The sequence below is a fragment of the Sycon ciliatum genome, chromosome 1 (genome assembly GCF_964019385.1).
Source record: "Sycon ciliatum chromosome 1, ocSycCili1.1, whole genome shotgun sequence".
In the NCBI taxonomy this organism is placed as follows: Eukaryota; Metazoa; Porifera; class Calcarea; order Leucosolenida; family Sycettidae; genus Sycon; species Sycon ciliatum.
In genome coordinates, this window is record NC_088643.1 from 14742305 (window position 1) to 14761616 (window position 19312).

Below are 19312 nucleotides of genomic sequence, written 5' to 3' on the forward strand. Positions count from 1 at the left end.
ACGATTGGTGCGGTGCGGATCGTCACTGGAGAAGTTCCTGGTCTCGTGACTGGATCCAAGATCGGAGTAGAGAGAAAAAGCTCCGATGGCTCGCGGTTTGTGGTTGCGCTAATTGCCCGTCGTTGTATTGCTGCCGAGTGCCGGCGACGGAATTGAAGCCTGATCTGACCGTGGAGTGGTTTGTGTTGTGAAATGCGTAGCCGGCTACGTGACACGCGGCGAAAGGCCGCTGTGGTGCTCGGGAGCTCGCGTCCGACTGATCACCGGAGAGCGGAGCTGGCCAGGTAAGAGCATGGATATGCACGCGATCAGACCGTTGTCCTTGTCTTCCGAAGTTGTCCGCGAAAGGTTCCAGAAGGGTTCCTGCTAGCAAGTGTTGCTGTGTTGGTGGTATTGCCGAAGTTGCCACGTAAGTTACGATCGTTGATCGTTGCTATTGAAATATTGTCCTCTATTGCATGTGTTTTCGTTGCAGTGTCTGCGGAGTTCCCATTGTTAGGTTGTCGTTGGGCGATTGTTGCAGTGACTGTTCACTGAGTCTTTTTGAAGTTCTGTTATGCTGTTGTGTTGAAGGGAAGACTATTGTAGTACCCTTACTTACGATAGGTTTCCAGGTTTTGTGTTATTCCGTTTGTAGTTCCATTGTGTATTGTTTTCAGCTGCACGAACGTGCACTCCTCCGCCCTGTGGGCCCTCCTCTGAGCTTGTCGTTCATTTCCGCCGAGTCGTAGACTTCTGTATTCACCGTGGGTTGTCCCACGCTCCGTTGTTTGTCTGTCACGCATTAGTAGACTTGACGTACGCTGTTGATCTTCGTCAGTGAACGACCTCGAGATGGCTCAACCTGCCCGAGCCGCAGCCGCTGCTGGTGCCCCAGCGCAGGCTGCTGCCGCCGTTGCAGCTCCTGCTGCTCCCGTTCCCGCCGCCGCCGCAGCCCCTGCTGCCGCTGCCAATCCACTGATTCCACGCCCTGTTGTTTTGCCTGAGGCATATGACGGTAGTGATGACTAGGTAGAGTACCACCAGTATTACCATAATTGTGCTCTTGTCAATGGGTGGGCAGACGCCCAGAAGGCCCAGTTCTTGGGAGTACGCCAACGTGGCGCTGCACAGCGCTTCACGTTCCTCTGCCCGTTGCTCGCCGCACTAACTGGCTGCATATCTGTGCCAATCTGGCACAACGTTTCCCACCCGCTGCCAATATGCGATTGTTCAAGGCCCAGTTCAAGGCCCGCCGACGCAAGCCTGGTGAAGACCTGGCCCACATTGCCCATGATCTTCAGCGCATGGTTGTCCGTGCATACCCACAGATGATCATGACAGGGAAGAATTGGTCAGGGACCAATTGGTCAGGGACCAATTCATTGAGTGCCTCACGCCACTCATGCTCCGCCTTGGCCTGCAGGAAAATCCGCCTGCTACCGTACAGGCTGCCATGGAAACGGATTTGCATCTAGAACGCATATGGGGCAATGAGCCATCCACAGGTGACCTCTCTCGTACCACTGGTCAACCCGACCTTGCTCAGCCATCCTTGCTTGTGGCTGCGACGGGTGCTCCTATTGCCGCTCCTGGCTCACTTCATGCTGCGCAGCCCGCAGCCCATCTCCTGTCCGCACTAGCCGCTGCCCTTGGGTCGCTGAATAGCAAAATTGACCGCCTTGCCATGCCCTCCGGGGGCCCTCGACCTCCACGGAACAGCCGTCCCCTCTCCCAGTCTTCCACCCGCACGCAAAGTGGGTGCTGGAACTGTGGCCGCCGCGGTCACCGGAGGGCTGATTGCCATCTGCCACCCGTCCCAGAATACCCGCGTGAGAATGCTTGGAAGCCACCTAAGTCTGCCCTGGCTATCCTTCGGGAAACGGTCACTGACCGGAGCGACGGGCCACGCCTCCAGTCCACCACGTGATGGTCCCTCCCTCATGACGCACGCTTTGCCAGGTCTCACGGCGACGTCCCCTGACATGATGGTCCTGGGTACTCTCAATGGTCGCACTGTTAAGTTTCTGGTTGACACTGGCGCCGCTGTGAGCCTCCTCTCCTTGCCACTTGCCATGGAGCTAGGACTTCGTGAGGAATGTCTATTGCCACCGCCGCCCCTTCGTATCTGCGGCGCTGATGGTTCGGACCTCCAACGGGTGGAACTCTACCGAATCTCGGAGTTGCACAAGCAAAAGGCGCTATTGCTCACCTGGCGATGCATCCACGGCATTGCGGGGAACCGGCTCTGTGGACTGATTTCAAGGTCACAAGATCGGCGTACCCGCTTGCAGAAGGACATCGGAGCGCACATACCACCCGCCGCAAGCCGCGCTGGTCAGGCTAGGTTCTCTGTTGCCGCTCCCAAGCTGTGGAACGCACTACCCAGCGACATCCGCACCATCCCCCAACGCAGTGTGTTCAAGATGTCAGTCATCCCACATACGGTCGCTCCATGAAACGTATCACCCATTATTCCAGTCACTGTTGCTGTCGCATCCACTCGTATGTCGCATCCACTCGTAGTCCACGTCCACTGATGTCGACCGAGGTAGCTCTCTTGCTACTGTGTAATAGTGACATGTACCCAGCTAATGTCTCTGCTTCGTTCAGGGAATTCAGAATAGGAAGTCTGCTGTACCACCCGCTCTTTTCTTTTTACTTTTAAAAGCGATTATTTTTAACATAGAAATTTGTTCCTTGGCTCACCATCTGAGTTCTTGAAGCTATTATTCATTTTCTGCTGCCCCCGGTTATTTCTTTTATTAGTATTATTTTCTTTGCCTTCGCTTTCTTGTTATTGGGCAACTTGCCCGTTAGAATCTGCGAAGTAAAATAAACAACAACAACAACAACAAGCTCAATATCTGCGGGACATCCATTGTCCACATCGCTGTAGGTGCTAGTACCTGCCTCCATGACATTTATGTAGTTCGCCAACTGCATCACCCTTGTATTCTAGGTCGTGACGTGTTGTCACACATCCCCTGTACCCTCCAGTCTGATGGTGCAGGCCTCCGCTTTTCCGCTGCTGAGTCTTCTGTGTCCACAGTTGACCCCACTCTTACTGCCCTCCCTTTGTCCGGGCGCGCTATGGTGCCCCCACACCATGAGGTGTTCGCCTGGGCTGTTCTTGATGATCCCACGGAGGATGATTCGCCGCTCCTGCTGGAGCCTGACCGCCCACTTGCTGAAGAGCATAGTGTATTTGTCGCTCGTGCTTTGGTCAATCCATCTCAGGGCAAAGTGCCTGTTCGCCTGCTCAATTGTAGCGGCCATCCGATTACACTTCGCCAATCCCAGCACGTGGGTGCTGCCTGAAGTAGAATGACCCCCCTTGATGTGTACAGTGTACTACTTCATGCTGCTCTTCTTACGTCGTACTGACTTGCGTCAGTACTTATGCATTCTTGTACATCATGACGACATTCTCTTCTGCTGTACCTGATTTAGCCTGTCGTGCCTGCGTGCGCAAGGCACGCGATCTCTTTTGTTCCTTAGTTCTTTCTTGCTGTTTTGTGCGGAAAGGAGCGTAGTTTTGATGGCTCCTTTGCATTTGTTCTTATTCATTGTATAAACCTTCGGTATGTAATAATAATAGTCTAATTCTCCCACAAAGTGGTACCGAAACCCGGCTTAGATTAGTGTTAGTGTCGCTTGCTGAGAATGTCGTCTTCTGTCGGTCTGTCGTTGTTGAAAGCTTTTGGCGGTGGCCGGAGCGAAGACCTTGAAACTTTTCTGGCAAAATTTAAAGTTGTTGCCGAAATACAAGGATGGCAGACGAAGGAGAAGCGAGCTGAATACTTACCACTATTCTTGGACAAGGATGCTTTTACAGTATGGTCTCAGTTAGATGATTCGTCGCGGAAGGACGATACATTGATTTATGAGCAGTTGCGTTCTGCATTTGGCAGCACGAAGGAGGAAGCATATGTCAAATTTGTGCGTCGTCAGCTTAGAACTGATGAGACTGTCGATGTTTATATGGCGGATCTGCGACGACTGTTGCGGTGCAGTGGCCATACAGAGGTCAGTGAGGACCCTGTGCTAAAACAGCAGTTCCTGTCCGGATTACCTGTGGAGTTTGCCGGACAGATTCGTTTGCAGAACGCGGCGAGCTCATTGAAGATTCGCCAGTGTGCGGATCAGGTGAAGGCATTACGGTCTGCGCAACGAGTGACGCGCCAGTTTCCAAGTTCTGTATCAGCAGCTGCCAGCAGTAGTAACAAGGGATCCTCGTCTACTGCTGTTCCATCCAGTGTATTGTGTTTTCACTGCAAGCAGTCTGGGCACAAACGTAGTTTATGTCCCCAATTGAAGGGCAAGTGCTTTCACTGTAAAGAGAAGGGACACATGCTGGCGAACTGCCCCAAGCGTAGCAAGCAATCGACCAGCGCGGCCAAGTCAGGAGCTGACACTGGTGTTTGTTTAGCCGTGACTGCCACATCGTCCCCGTGTAGCTTGCCGCGCATTTATGTGGACGCACGGCAGAGTGAGGCTGATGATGTGCATCGGTTGTCAGCAGCTGTAGACTCCTGCTCCAGCAACTCTCTGATTGCAGCGTCAGCAGCGTCGGCCATGGACCTGCACATCATGTCTGATGCCACTCAAATTGTGGATGTTAGTGGTAAGGCAGTGCAGATACTGGGACGTGTTTGTGTTGAAGTCGAGCGTAGCGATGAAGCTGTTGAGCTGCCGCTGACGAAGGCCGACTTTCTTGTAGTCGAGCACCTGTCGTCAGTCATGGCAGACATGATAATCGGCTTGAATATCATTTCGGTTCACCAAGGTGTACACTTGGAGTACAGCGACGTGGACAATGTGCTGTGTGGTGTGCGCTTTGGTCCGCAGCAATCTGATCTACCGACACTGTCGACTGCTCCAGCAGCTGCTGCCAACAAGCTGTCCCGTCATGTCGGTGTCACGCAAGACGAGAACGTTGTGCGCCTTAGTATGGACGACGGTGAAGCTGTCTTTGACCCGCAGCGTGGCTATTGGGAAGTCGAGTGGAAATGGAAAGGCGGACAGCAACCTACTTCTTCCATCGGCAGTGGACTTGGCGAGTATTCCCGTGGGAAGTTGACGCCATCGCAAGAGCAGAAGTTTCGTGACGAAGTCGCCATGTGGATTGACCGTGGCTTCATGGTGCCTCACGACCCTGCTATCCATGGTGAGCCAGCTGCTGTGTTGCCCCTGCTAGCGACCTGCCAAGAACACAAGACGTCGACACCGGTCAGGCCCTGTCTGGATTTCCGTCTTCTCAACAATCACATATTGTCTCATCCTGGCAATGACGTTCCGGTCTGTGGTGAGAAGTTGAGAGATTGGCGTTCCAAGAGTACGGAGCTGTCAGTAGTGGATATCCGGAAAGCGTACTTGAACGTCCGACTGCATCCAAGTCTGTTCCCGTATCAGACCATCGTGTGGCAGGGAAAGACTTACTGCATGGAGCGGATGGCCTTTGGTCTTAGTGTGGCGCCAAAGCTGATGGATGCTATTGTGAAATACTCCATCCGTGAGTTTCCCGATGCTGATAACTTTATCGACGACATCATTGTTCCGTCCGGGCAGTCAGAGTCTGTGTCTGCTTGCTTAGAGACCTACGGTCTGCCTACGAAGCCTGCTGTGAAGCTTCACGAAGCCACTGTCCTTGGTTTGAAGCTGTCATCTGCTAGTGACGGAGTGCGCTGGCAACGGCGCGACATCACAGACATCGAAGCACCACAGTTGGCAACCAAGCGGAATGTATTTCAGTGGTGTGGGAAGCTGACCAGCCACTACCCCGTCTGCTCATGGCTGAGACCGCTGTGTTCATGGTTGAAGCGGCTCGCATCGTTGGTTCGTGGTTGGGATGAACCGCTGCCAGAGGAGCTGACTCGGCTGTGCCAAGAAGCTATGGTGCGCGTGCTGGCGGAGGACCCAGTGCGAGGTGTTTGGAACATCCCAACTGCTGCCACCTGGAGCGTGTGGTGTGACGCTTCGGATATTGCAACCGGTGTCGCTATTGGTGTTGGTGACCAGATCGTGGAAGACCAAGCGTGGTTACGGAAGCCGAACGACCGTCGTCACATCAATATTGCCGAGCTGGATGCTGCTATCCAGGGTCTTGCACTTGCGTCCAAGTGGAATGTGCAGAATCTCGTTTTGCACACTGATTCGAAAACCGTCTATGGCTGGCTGACGTCACTGCTTGATAATTTGAAGCGTGTGAAAGTCAGCGGATTGCAGCAAGTTCTTGTTGAACGTCGTTTGCAGATCATTGAAGACCTGGTCGCTACATCGGACATGATTGTCAAAGTAGTGTGGGTTCCGTCGAAGCAGAACCTGGCGGATCAACTGACCCACGTGCCCGAGCGGTACATGCGGTACTGGAAGCAGCAGCAGCAGCGTGAGACCGACGCATCGGCGGATAGTGTTGCCACTGTCGCTACAGCTGCCGCGATTTCGACCAGTCCTGTCCCGTTAGCTGAGATAGCTGCTGCACAGAAGAACGATCCAGTTATTGCGCGTGTCGTTGCGCAGTTGACTGCTGGTGAAGATGTCTCTGTTGATGCGTACTGCAAGGTCAAGTCTCAACTGTCCGTAGTTGATGGCGTATTGATCCGTACGGTCAAGCTTCCTGTGAATGAAGAAGTGTCTGTGCCTGTTATTCCGTCGTCTTTACATGAGCGTGTATTAGTGGCTGTTCATCGTGTCACTGGCCATGCTGGATGGGAAACCATGTGGCAATTTCTGCGTTCGCATTGTTTCATGCCGAACATGTCGTCATTGTGTCAGCAGTTCGTCAAGGCGTGCGGTCAATGCCAAGCAGCGAATCCTCGTCGTGGCCCTCGTGCCCCGCCAGCGCGTGCTGTGATTCCGTCCCATCCGTGGGAAGTCGTGCAGATTGACACTTTAGAACTAGGTGGAGATGATCGATTTCACTGCGTTCTAGTGTGTGTGGATATGTTCACCAAATATGCCGAAGTCATCCCGTTACGTCACCATGATGGTGCTAGTGTGGCGCAAGCTGTTGTGTCTGTGTGCTGTCGCTGGGGACCGCCCCGTGTAATTCGATGCGATAATGGAACAGAGTTTGTTAACGTCATCGTGGAAGCCCTATTCACCAAGTTTGGTGTTACCGTATGTCATGGAGCTGTTAGGCACCCTCAATCGCAGGGAGCAGCCGAGCGGTTCAACCGCACGCTACTTACCTTGATTCGGAAAGTACTGCGAGAGTCAAGAGATTGGCGTTCTGATCTCGATCTGCTGCTACACCATTACCGAGTACGGCCGCATTCAGTAACTGGCATTTCGCCAATGAAAGCCATGTGTGGTTGGCAGCCGACCAATGTGATTGTGGAGTCTGAGCAGCCGAGCATGTCATCCAGTGCGTGGGTAGACCATTTGCAACAACGTAGCGCGCAGATCCGTGACCACATCGAGATGGAATTGTCGAAGGAAGATCCTGTACCGAGCGATGCCTTTGAATGTCCATACAGTATCGACACACCAGTTATGCTCTGTCGCCCAACACGTCATCAGAAGTGTCTTTCGCCGTACGAAGGTGGTTGGCTTATTAAATCTGTCATTTCGCCATCTACTGTTGTCATTATTCGTACAGATGGTTCTGGCGAAAAGGTTATCAATATTGATTTATTAAAGTATGATCCTGCTGCAGATGTGTGCGCTGATGACAGCTGTGCTAGTGTGCCTGCAGATAATGATTTGGATGATTGTGTTGTGCTGCTGCCTTTGCATGAGCCTGCTGTTGTGCAGCCTGGCCCTGTTTTGCGCAACCGAGCCGATTTGCAGCAACCCGTGCGTTTTCGGTGATATTTGCCTTTGCTCAGTTTCTTGGGCTGTTTTGCAGTTTTATTTTCTCATTCTTTTTCTTTATTGTGTTGGTGTCCTTTATTGTGGCCACCAGGGGGAGGGGTGAAGTAGAATGACCCCCCTTGATGTGTACAGTGTACTACTTCATGCTGCTCTTCTTACGTCGTACTGACTTGCGTCAGTACTTATGCATTCTTGTACATCATGACGTATTCTCTTCTGCTGTACCTGATTTAGCCTGTCGTGCCTGCGTGCGCAAGGCACGCGATCTCTTTTGTTCCTTAGTTCTTTCTTGCTGTTTTGTGCGGAAAGGAGCGTAGTTTTGATGGCTCCTTTGCATTTGTTCTTATTCATTGTATAAACCTTCGGTATGTAATAATAATAGTCTAATTCTCCCACATGCCTATGCCATTAACGCTGTACATACCGCTGAGAATGATGAGTTGACCCATGACTTATGGGATGATCCGCCACCACATACCCAGCTCTGGGATGCGCTCCGCGTTGACCATTCCGCCCTCTCTGCTGATGAGCTCGCCGAGCTTCAGAAGTTACTTTCCCAGTATCGTGACGTCTTTTCCCTTAGCTCCCAGGAGCTCGGCCGTACTCGCCGCATGAGTCACTCAATCGACACTGGGACGACTCATCCCGTTTCTCTGCCTGCCCGCAGGCTGCCTTGGGCGTCACGCGGGACGGCGCGCCGTATTGTGTCGGACATGCTTGACCAAGGGGTCATTGAAGAGTCCACCAGTCCTTGGTCAGCTCCAATAGTCCTGGTTGCCAAGAAGGACGGTTCGATGCGCTTTTGCGTCGACTATCTCCGGCTGAACGATGTCACGGTCAAGGACCCGTACCCATTGCCCCGGGTCGATGATACGTTGGATGCTCTAGGTGGGGCCCGGTACTTCTCCACGCTTGACTTTTGTGCGGAATGAAGTTTTGGGAATGAAGTTTTGGGTACAGTAAGTGGGAGAGCTAGGGTTGAGTTCAAACCGCACAAGGATATAGAGTATTGAAACAGTTTCCGTTTCTTTGAAGTGATATGGCAAGAGCGAAGAAACTTGCTGTTGCCCCAAGGTGAAACGGAAAAGGACTAACTCAACATACAAAAACAAGATGGCTGTCATGTCGTGGTCGACACGCGGTGGTCTGGGTGTGAGTCCAGAATGGCGAACTCGCGAGGTACTACGTATGGAACTGTAAGTGAAAAACGAGGAGAAAAAAAGGTGAAGCCAGATCGCGACTCCTGAACATGTAGTAATATGATGACTTGGTTTGCATATGTGTATAGGTGGAATAGAATCACGACACCCGTCGTGACACTCTCCCCCAGAAAGACGGGAACGAAGTTTCATGTATATGAAAATAAGAAATTGGGAGACGATAGATGGAAAGAGTTGCCTAGCCAGCTTCTAGACATCAGTTCCAGGATTATAATTATTTATAAAATGGACTGCACGTGCTGGGCATCCAAAAAGGATCGCTCTTACTCCAGGCCGCGCAATGCATGGCAATTGAGAGGAGTTTAGGGGGATTGAAAATTATCATTGTTATTGTAATCATCCGTTCAAACTATCATACATAGTTCATCGCACTGGAGACAGTGGAATATTGAAAGTATGTTCAGTAAGGGCACACTGTACACGATGAGTGAATAACACAGTCATGTTAGTCTGGCTAGAACGGCTTGCAAGCAGGACTTACTGATCACACGCTGAGACTATGTTGAGTACTGTGCTACACACACACACACACACACACACACACACACACAACGGCGCAGACACAGCGGCTCTAGTCTAGGCCGCTGCAATCAGTGATGCGAGTGCGAGCGTCGCTGCGGCCAGCAGTGAACAATGACCCTGTGACGATGGTGCGCTGGCCGCTGGAGTCATCCATACTAAGTACAGGTCATATCTCCATCCGGAAAGGGAGTCAGTGGGTCAATGCAGGAGCTTTCCCGCACGCTCAAGTGGATTGTTCTCAGGAGTGAAGGCTGCGCTTGCTCGTCAGGACAGCAGGGCAGAGTGCTGCGAACGGGGTTGCGCCGAGCCACGCTGGTCACTGTCACTGTGAGTGTCAGGGTCATCGGCCCCGTGGTCACTTGATGTAGCTGCATTGGCGAGGGCTTGTGCTTCGGTGATATAAACATCGATCACGGCGTCGAGTTTCTGTAGTCGGCTGCGCCGAAGGTACAGAGTACATGTACCAAGAAACTTTTCCTTTGGCATGACTAATATGACTGTATACTAGTCTACGAAGTGGGTGTACTGAAAGTCTACAGACATTCGCCGGGATGACTCGAACTGTACGAGCACGAGCGGAGAACCTTCCAACGGAGAGCTTCAACAAAAATACTAGAAGAGTTTGAAAGGTTTCGGCACCAGTTTGTGGGGAATGAAGTTTTGGGAATTAAGTTTTGGGTACAGTGAGTTGGAGAGCTAGGGGTGAGTTCAAACCGCACAAGGATATAGAGTATTGAAACAGTTTCCGTTTCTTTGAAGTGATATGGCAAGAGCGAAGAAACTTGCTGTTGCCCCAAGGTGAAAGGGAAAAGGACTAACTCAACAGAAAAGAACAAGATGGCTGTCATGTCGTGGTCGACACGCGGTGGTCTGGGTGTGAGCCCAGAATGGCGAACTCGCGAGGTACTACGTATGGAACTGTAAGTGAAAAACGAGGAGAAAAAAAGGTGAAGCCAGATCGCGACTCCTGAACATGTAGTAATATGATGACTTGGTTTGCATATGTGAATAGCTGGAATGGAATCACGACACCCGTCGTGACAACCTTTGCTCTGGCTACCATCAGTTGCCCATGAACGCCGCTGACCGCGAGAAAACTGCTTTGGTGCGATGGGGAACGGAGATCCGCATTCCGTTCATCAAGTCTTACCAGGGCGCGCCAGTGTGCAAGGTGCACTTCCAGGACATCTTCAGCCATGCCAAGGTGTACGCCACCAGCACCTTCCTGGCCATCAAGCTGCCCACCATCTGGAGGAGGAGAAAGACCCACATCCAGGCAGTCTCCTGGGGCGTGTTCCCCACCTACTAAGCCGCCATGGCGTGGTCACTACACCGTAGACTTCGCAACTATCTAAACACCTAGGGGATCCATTCCCCACCTTGCTACTGCTTTTCCTCACTTCATCTCTTCTTTCTACCGAGCTTGATTGCATCAAGACGAAACCCGCTTCTCCAACTCAGAGGGTAATATATATTTTCTCAGTATCTTTCCTTCATGATAACCTATATTCTTCTCCTTCATTTTTGGCACCATTGCACCTGGCTGAACATGATTGTGCTGGGTCTTTACATTCTTACATCGCGCAAGCAACCTACAAATGCAACAGCGCATTTTATACAGCAACACTCTTAGCAAACTCGCAACCATCGTACTGAAGTATCTATTACTGATATATCCGTGCAGAAACTATTATTTTTATGATAAAATCTGATTTGGTCTGAAACAAATCCCGTGTTGCTTGTTGGTGGTCGTACGTGTTCGTTCCGGTAAGCTACACTGTACTCTGTAGGGGCGTGCCTGCTTGGATGTGCAAGTGACGAGGCAGTGTGCAATGTGCATCCTTATGGCGATGATTGCATGCACTGTATCAATTGTGGCATGGAGTCAAGTTATCTGCACTCATACGACGGTCGTACGTGTTCGTTCCGGGAAGCTACACTGTAGGTGCGTGCCTGCTTGGATGTGCAAGTGACGAGGCAGTGTGCAATGTACGTCTTTGGGAAATCCTCAAATATATAATAAATAATACACAAGAGAGAGTTTGGAAGCTTTGCTACAACTCTGAGTTTCACGTCTTTCTACGATCATCGGGCAACTGATGGATCCAAAAGGGGCAGCCAGAACATAAGGGGGAGCAAGGTGGGAAATTATGAGGGGTGTCATAGGCGATGCGTATCATAGCGCAAGAGTCAGGTGCAGGCGTGAAGTTGCCAAGTCTAGCTTCAGACTTGGGGCTATGCAGACGTAGTTCCGGCATGAATGATATAGAATAGAGCTGAGGACAAATGCCAAATCCACACATGCCCACAGCACTACACAAACATGCACCCACACTCTCTCCCTTTTCTCACATACACATACACTCACACGCGCGTCCGCACACACATTCTCTAAATCTCTCTCTCTCTCTCACAAACACACGCACACACACACACACATTCATTCTCTATATCTCACACATGCATACACACGCACACACACATTCATTCTCTATATCTCACACACACACACACACACACACACACACACACACACACACACACACACATTCTCCAAATCTCACACACACATTCTCTAAATCTTACATACACACACATTCTCCAAATCTCACACAAACATTCTGTCTCTCTCTCTCACATACACACACACACGGCCACAATACTCATCCTTTCATTCTCACACCTACCGCACACATACTTGCTCCCGCACTTATCCAATCACCCACACGCACTCTCTTTCTCACGAATGCACACAAACACACACACACACACATGCGCGCATACACACACACACACACACTTGGCAACGGGACTACCAGCTAGATTCACTTGACCTTGCGCGCAAAGTTACAGAGGTAGAACTTGTTTTCATGACGACACTTGGATACAAGCTCTGACCTCTTGTTGAGGGAGCGGGTCTTGTCGGCCCAGGCAATCTCCAGCTTCTCGGCCAGACACAGGTTGCAGCGCTTCGAGATGTTAGAGTATGGTGCGGCTCTCCTCACAACGGACCACCTGATACTGTAAGGTTTGTTTTCATCCTTCAGTCTCCAGATGTGTCTGGACAGTCTCGTTGAGGTCTCGTGCTTCGTGAAGAGTAAACCATGTGATATTCCGGTGTCTCTTCCTTTGTCTCTTCCTTTTCCCACAATGAGACCGTCCAGTTCTTGGAGGAACGACAACAATGCGCTCAGAGACAGCGGGTACAATGAGACCGTCCAGTTCTTGGAGGAACGACAACAATGCGCTCAGAGACAGCGGGTACAATGCAGGCGCGCACGCAGGGGGGGGGGGGGTTCCCGTTGACCGGAAACCCCCCAAATGTTCCAAACGAGCAACATTTTTGGGCACATTTTGGTAGGGCGTGCGATTGATCTGACCGGAATGCAAACTTCAACAGATCGTAACTCAGTCAAATCTGGCTCAATTCCAACGGTCCAAATATCCAGGTGGAATAGAAAACTCTCGGCTATCGGTAGAAATAATTTGCGAAGTGCTGCGAGCAATGGTGCTTGAGATATAGCATTCGTAAGTTGAGCCGCGATCTCAGCAATTTCCAAAGCGCGCAGTGAGACTTGAGTATCGAGAATTTGAGACTATTCGTCACATTGACTTGCTCAAATTTGCAGGGGCTTCACTTGTGATATTCTCAAGAGTAAACAGCAAAACAATCGAAAGCCTGCGATCGAGAAAAACGAAATCGCTGGAGCAGGATGCGTTTGGGCCTTTGGGGCATTTTTGCACCGTTGCTGCACTCTAGCGCTGGATACAGGTACAGTGCAGCAGTGTAGCAGCCGGTCCGCGTCCACGTGGCCGGACCAATGCCAAAAGTGCCCAGAATGCAGGATTTTGAACCGTAATTTAAAAAATTTCCCGGGGACACCCCGGACCACCCCCAACGGCGGTGCTAAGCGCCTGCAGTGTCCTAGCTATCATCATCGACCTCATTCTCTTTCTCTCGTGGATACCATTCCACTTCCAGGAAGCCCAAGATTATGATGATTGAGTGAGTAGAACTGAAGTTATGATCCAAGGAACGCGACTTTTGAATTTTTTAAAGGGTTTAAAAAACACATTGTAATTCGGTTGGAAACCCCCCTAGAGGTGACCCTGCGTACGCGCCAGCAATGAGACCGTCCAGTTCTTGGAGGAACGACAACAATACGCTCAGAGACAGCGGGTACAATGAGACCGTCCAGTTCTTGGAGGAACGACAACAATGCGCTCAGAGACAGCGGGTACAATGAGACCGTCCAGTTCTTGGAGGAACGTAAGAGTGGGAAAAGGAAGAGACAAAGGAAGAGACACCGGAATATCACATGGTTTAACCCATCGTTCAGTAAGTATGTGTCCACGAACATTGGTCAGCGATTCCTGCAACTCGTCAGCAAGCACTTCCACAAAGGTTGCAAATTATACAAGATATTTAACCGGAACACGCTAAAGTTCAGTTACAGTTGCATGCCAAATGTCGCCACCATCATCAAGCAACACAACAATAGTATCCTCCGCAGCGACCACCAGAATAAGACCAAGGATGTGAGAACCTGCAACTGCCGTGTCAAAAATGATTGCCCCTTGGAAGGAAACTGTCTAGCATCGAGCATTGTGTAAGTGGGCACATGTAACCGGCAGCGACATGAAGGAGTACACTGGATTAACGGAAGGGACATTCAAGACACGATTCAATGGTCATCAACATACTATTCGCCACAAGAAGCACGAGACCTCAACGAGACTGTCCAGACACATCTGGAGACTGAAGGATGAAAACAAACCTTACAGTATCAGGTGGTCCGTTGTGAGGAGAGCCGCACCATACTCAAACATCTCGAAGCGCTGCAACCTGTGTCTGGCCGAGAAGCTGGAGATTGCCTGGGCCGACAAGACCCGCTCCCTCAACAAGAGGTCAGAGCTTGTGTCCAAGTGTCATGAAAACAAGTTCTACCTCTGTAACTTTGCGCGCAAGGTCAAGTGAATCTAGCTGGTAGTCCCGCTGCCAAGTGTGTGTGTGTGTGTGTGTGTGTTTGCGCGCATGTGTGTGTGTGGGTGTGTTTGTGTGAATTCGTGAGAAAGAGAGTGCGTGTGGGTGATTGGATAAGTGCGGGTGCAAGTATGTGTGCGGTAGGTGTGAGAATGAAAGGATGAGTATTGTGGCCGTGTGTGTGTGTATGTGAGAGAGAGACAGAATGTTTGTGGGAGATTTGGAGAATGTGTGTGTGTGTGTGTGAGAGATATAGAGAATGAATGTGTGTGTGCGTATGTGTGCATGTGTGAGATATAGAGAATGAATGTGTGTGTGTGCGTGTGTGTGTGTGAGGGAGAGATTTAGAGAATGTGTGTGCGGACGCGCGTGTGAGTGTATATGTATGTGAGAAAAGGGAGAGAGTGTGGGTGTATGTTTGTGTAGTGGTGTGGGCATGTGTGGATTTGGCATTTGTCCCCAGCTCTATTCTATATCATTCATGCCGGAACTACGTCTGGATAGCCCCAAGTCTGAAGCTAGACTTGGCAACTTCACGCCTGCACCTGACTCTTGCGCTATGATACACGTCGCCTATGACACCCCTCATAATTTCCCACCTTGCTCCCCCTTATGTTCTGGCTGCCCCTTTTGGATCCATCAGTTGCCCGATGATCGTAGAAATACGTGAAACTCAGAGTTGTAGCAAAGCTTCCAAACTCTCTCTCTCTTGTGTACAAGGCTCTGCCCTACATGGGCATTGAGCACTCTTCGGACAGTGAAGCACACCACTTGACCATAATAAATATTAATAAATAATGTGCATCCTGATGGCCATGATTGCATGCACTGTATCAAGTGTGGCATGTAGTCAAGTTATCTGCACTCATAAGACTAACACCGCAACTAAACCACACCAAGTGTATATAGATGTCTACACCCTCAGGTCGGTGTCTCGTTCCCTTTAGCAACGACCGACTGAATAAACACGCTCAACTGATGAGGGGTGAATTCCCGGAAACACTGTGTATTGAGCAGGGAGTGGTGCTTTCTTGCAGGTTTGCCGAGTGGAAGGTGCGACGTGCTCCTCGTGTGCTCCGGATGGCAGTCGTGAGTCAGTCAAGTGTCAAGTTCGGCAAGTTAAACCAGTTAGTACAGTGTACAGAGCGGATGCAGTTTTGAGAGCTCTGCATCCTTTTGTGAATGTGGTAGTTTTTGGATCCTTATAAAGCATATCTAGGGCGTGCCCTTATAACCTTACCACCAATCATGGCGAGCACTGGTAACTCGAGACCTCGATGGATGGCACTGACCTCGGAGCAGATGCGAGAGACGTCCGGGAAATTCGATTGCCCACTGGGGACCAAAGTGGTGGATGTCGCGAATGCACTGGGAGATGCTGGATACAACGACCTCACCTCTGTTCAGATAAGTTCACAGCATGAGTGCATTGTAACCTTCATGTCCACTGCGAGTCTAGAGCGTGTTGTTCGGGAGGGCTTTTCTCTATTGGATAAGACTATTTTGGTTTCAAACGTGCTGGACTCGATCCTCCAGCTGCATATATCTGACCTCCCTGTCTGGATCTCGGACATTGCACTGACAGACGCTCTCAAACCGTACGGTAGTCCCGCTTCAACAGTTCGATACGGGCAAGTCACCACAAAGCATGGCTTCGATGTTACAACCGGGGTACGCTTTTTAAGCTTCAAACTAGGGAAACAATGCCCCTCCATTCCATCCTACGTTCAAACGGCAGGGGGTCACGTCTTTGCCGTACGGTATAAGGATCAACCACGCACCTGTAGGGTATGCAAGTCCCCAGGTCACCTGGCCGCGGACTGCCCCACCATGCACCAGGCCACGCACCCCTCGTGGAACGTACGCTAACAGGGTCAAATCGGGACCCCAGAAAGGGCGCGAGGATCAGCCACTGCCTGAAAGCCTAGCCTCTGCAGTCAAATCGGGACCCCAGGAGGTCATCGGTGCAGACAAAGTGCGCGAGGATCAGCCACAACACGAGAGCCTGGGCGCTTCTCCAGCTGGTCAGGGCGACTCGAGACCCCTGCAGGAGGGCACGGGTACACATGGCAGTCAAGACTCAGCTTCTGCCGTAACTGTCAAAATGCGACCTGAGCATGATAAACAAAGCAACCACGTGGAACTTGACCTGACTCTGTCTCCTGACAGCAGCTGGGCCGAGGAGTCGGACTGTCCACCTGAGGGGAAACTCTCAGGGGGCGATGAGGCTAGAGCATTGGCGATATTGGCAGACTGCTTCCACAAGAGGCCGCGGGAGTCGACCTCCCCATTGGTAGTTTCTAGTGATAACCAGAGGAAGAAGAAGGCGAAAAAGATCACTGCGTCAAGCAATAAGCAGTTAACTTGGCGCAGATAACATCTTCTCCCCCTGTGTAGCCCTAGGTATACAAACACAATCTGGTTTTCCCTGTCCTACTTCAACCTCGTGTCTTCCTCCAGCTTCCTCATTCTTATCTTTAGCTTGATCCTTTTAGGTATTTCATTAGATTTTAGGACCCTTAGCCAAACATGTAACTATGCACCCGCTTACGCCAAATGTCCCTCCCCTTTTTTAATTACTTCCTCCTGCAATGAAGGGTAGCAAGCATCTTCGCATTCTCTGCACAAACGCTTTCGGCCTAGCCAGCAAACTTCCCGACCTACAGCACGCACTCCTGTAGCATCAGCCCGACGTAGCAATTGTGACAGAAACGAAGTTCACTGCGGAGAAAGTGCTTCCCTCTGACATTAGCTTCCCTGGATACAGCTCCCCACTTCGGTTGGACAGAACGGCACATGGGGAGGGGTAGCCATCTGGGTGAAGTCGTCACTCCCCTCCATGCTCATCCCTGAACTCATGTCCCCCGCACATGAGATTATCTGGGTTTCTCTCCAGCTGGCCCCAGGTCTCCGCACCGTCTTGGGAGCAGTGTATCGGCCGGGGTCCTGTGCCCCTGGCGATCTTACCTTAATCGATCATCTCGACAACATCCTCCCAGAAGCTAGACACCAGGGCTCCCACGTCATCCTAGCTGGCGATTTCAACGTGCACAACCGGGCTTGGCTGAACAGCTCGAAAACTACGCCTGCAGGTGAGGCTCTCGAAGATACCTGCGCTGCCCATCTTCTTGTCCAGCATGTCACAGTACCGACTCGTGGAGACAACCCCCTAGATCTCATAATGTCAACGTTCACGTCCCCAGTAACTACACGTATACTTCCGCCCCTCGGTCGATCTGACCATGCAGTTGTACTGTCAGACTTTTCTTCCGTGCTCCCTAGACATGAACCCCCTGTTAAGCGAACAGTATTTCGCTACAACAGGGCAGACTGGGATCGCCTCAGGGCGCACCTTCGCAACGTGGAATGGGGTGATATCATCACGGAGGACCCAGAAACTTCCTGTGAGCAGGTTACCGCTTCGATTACTGCAGCTGTTGCACAGTTTGTCCCATCCAAAGTCCTGGAAACGAGGCCTTCCGATCCGGTATGGTGGACGCCTGAATGCACCCAGACCGAGAGGGAGAAGGAGAAGCGCTGGCGCGACTGGAGAAAACACCCTTATGACCCAGCACTTCAGCAGGCATTCACCGATTCCGTGACTGTAGCGATCGCCACCCAGTTCCGATCACGGCGTGCAAAGGAGGACAGCCTCCGTCGCAGCCTCTCAACTGGGTCCCTCAGAGACAAACAGTGGTGGACGAAGTTGAAGAACGCTGCTGGCAACCGCACACAGCCCGAAATTCCCCTAGTTGTCGACTCTGACGGCCGCGCGTGGGCAACGAGCTCAGAGAAAGCAGAGGCATTCGCTCGCTTCTTCTCGAAGAAATGTAGCGTTGCCGGTCCGGACCTTGTGGAGGCTGACCTACCGGACCCTGCTCCCTCAGAGGCTCCACCTCTTCGCACCATCCGCTTCCGCCCACAGGCTGTACGCCGCCTCCTGGCAAGGCTCGACGTCTCCAAGGCTACCGGGCCTGACGGTATTTCTGCTCGCGTCCTTAAGGAATGTGCTCATGAGCTCGCAGAGCCACTGTCCAAGTTATTTGCTTTATGCTTCCGGTCTGGAGTGCAACCTAGGATGTGGAAGACGGCCAACGTGGTTCCGATCCACAAGCGGTCTTCCCGCTCAACCCTTAAGAACTACAGGCCCGTATCCTTACTGTGCATAATCTCGAAAGTAATGGAAACTCTTGTAAACAGACACATCGTTAACTATTTTGAAGACCATCATCTGCTCACGTCGCACCAGTTTGGATTTCGCAGAGGCCTCGGAACATCGGACGCTTTGCAAGCTCTCCAAACTGCCTGGGCAAGCGCTGTGGGCTGTGGAGGGGCGGCTCGTATCCTTGCTGTGGACATCGCAGGAGCGTTTGATCGTGTCTCGCATGTCGGCCTCCTCCACAAGGTACGTAGCCTAGGCATAGATGGTCCGCTTCAGAGATGGCTGGCGTCGTACCTGGACACCCGTTCCCTACAGTGCCTCGTTGGAGGGCGGACGTCATCTAGGTATACGACCTCCGCTGGAGTCCCCTAGGGAAGCATCCTTGGACCAACGCTTTTCCTGGCCTACGTCAACGACGCGCCAGATGTTCTCGCTGACGGCGCCAGCTTGGAAGCCTATGCTGATGATACAACTTTGTACAGCTTAGTCACCTCCCAGCAGACCCCAACAGTCGCCGCGCAGTCACTGCAGGTGTCCGTTGACCGACTGCACGAGTGGGGTCGTACATGGAAAGTGATGTTTGAACCGACCAAATCCCAGGCCATGACAGCCACCCTCAGACGCTTA

At 51.5% G+C, this 19312-nt stretch overlaps 1 protein-coding gene across 1 annotated transcript; it reads left to right on the forward strand.

The window, feature by feature from the left end:
- The first annotated feature begins 3645 nt into the window (after positions 1–3645).
- Positions 3646–7794, forward strand: LOC135815104 (uncharacterized). The gene has a single exon (XM_065328386.1). It carries the CDS (start codon positions 3646–3648, stop codon positions 7792–7794), a length of 4149 nt encoding a protein of 1382 aa, XP_065184458.1.
- Positions 7795–19312: the final 11518 nt, after the last annotated feature.

Coding starts and splice junctions, on each gene's coding strand:
- LOC135815104 (XM_065328386.1), top strand. CDS start 3,646: ATGTCGTCTTCTGTCGGTCTGTCGTTGTTGAAAGCTTTTGGCGGTGGC.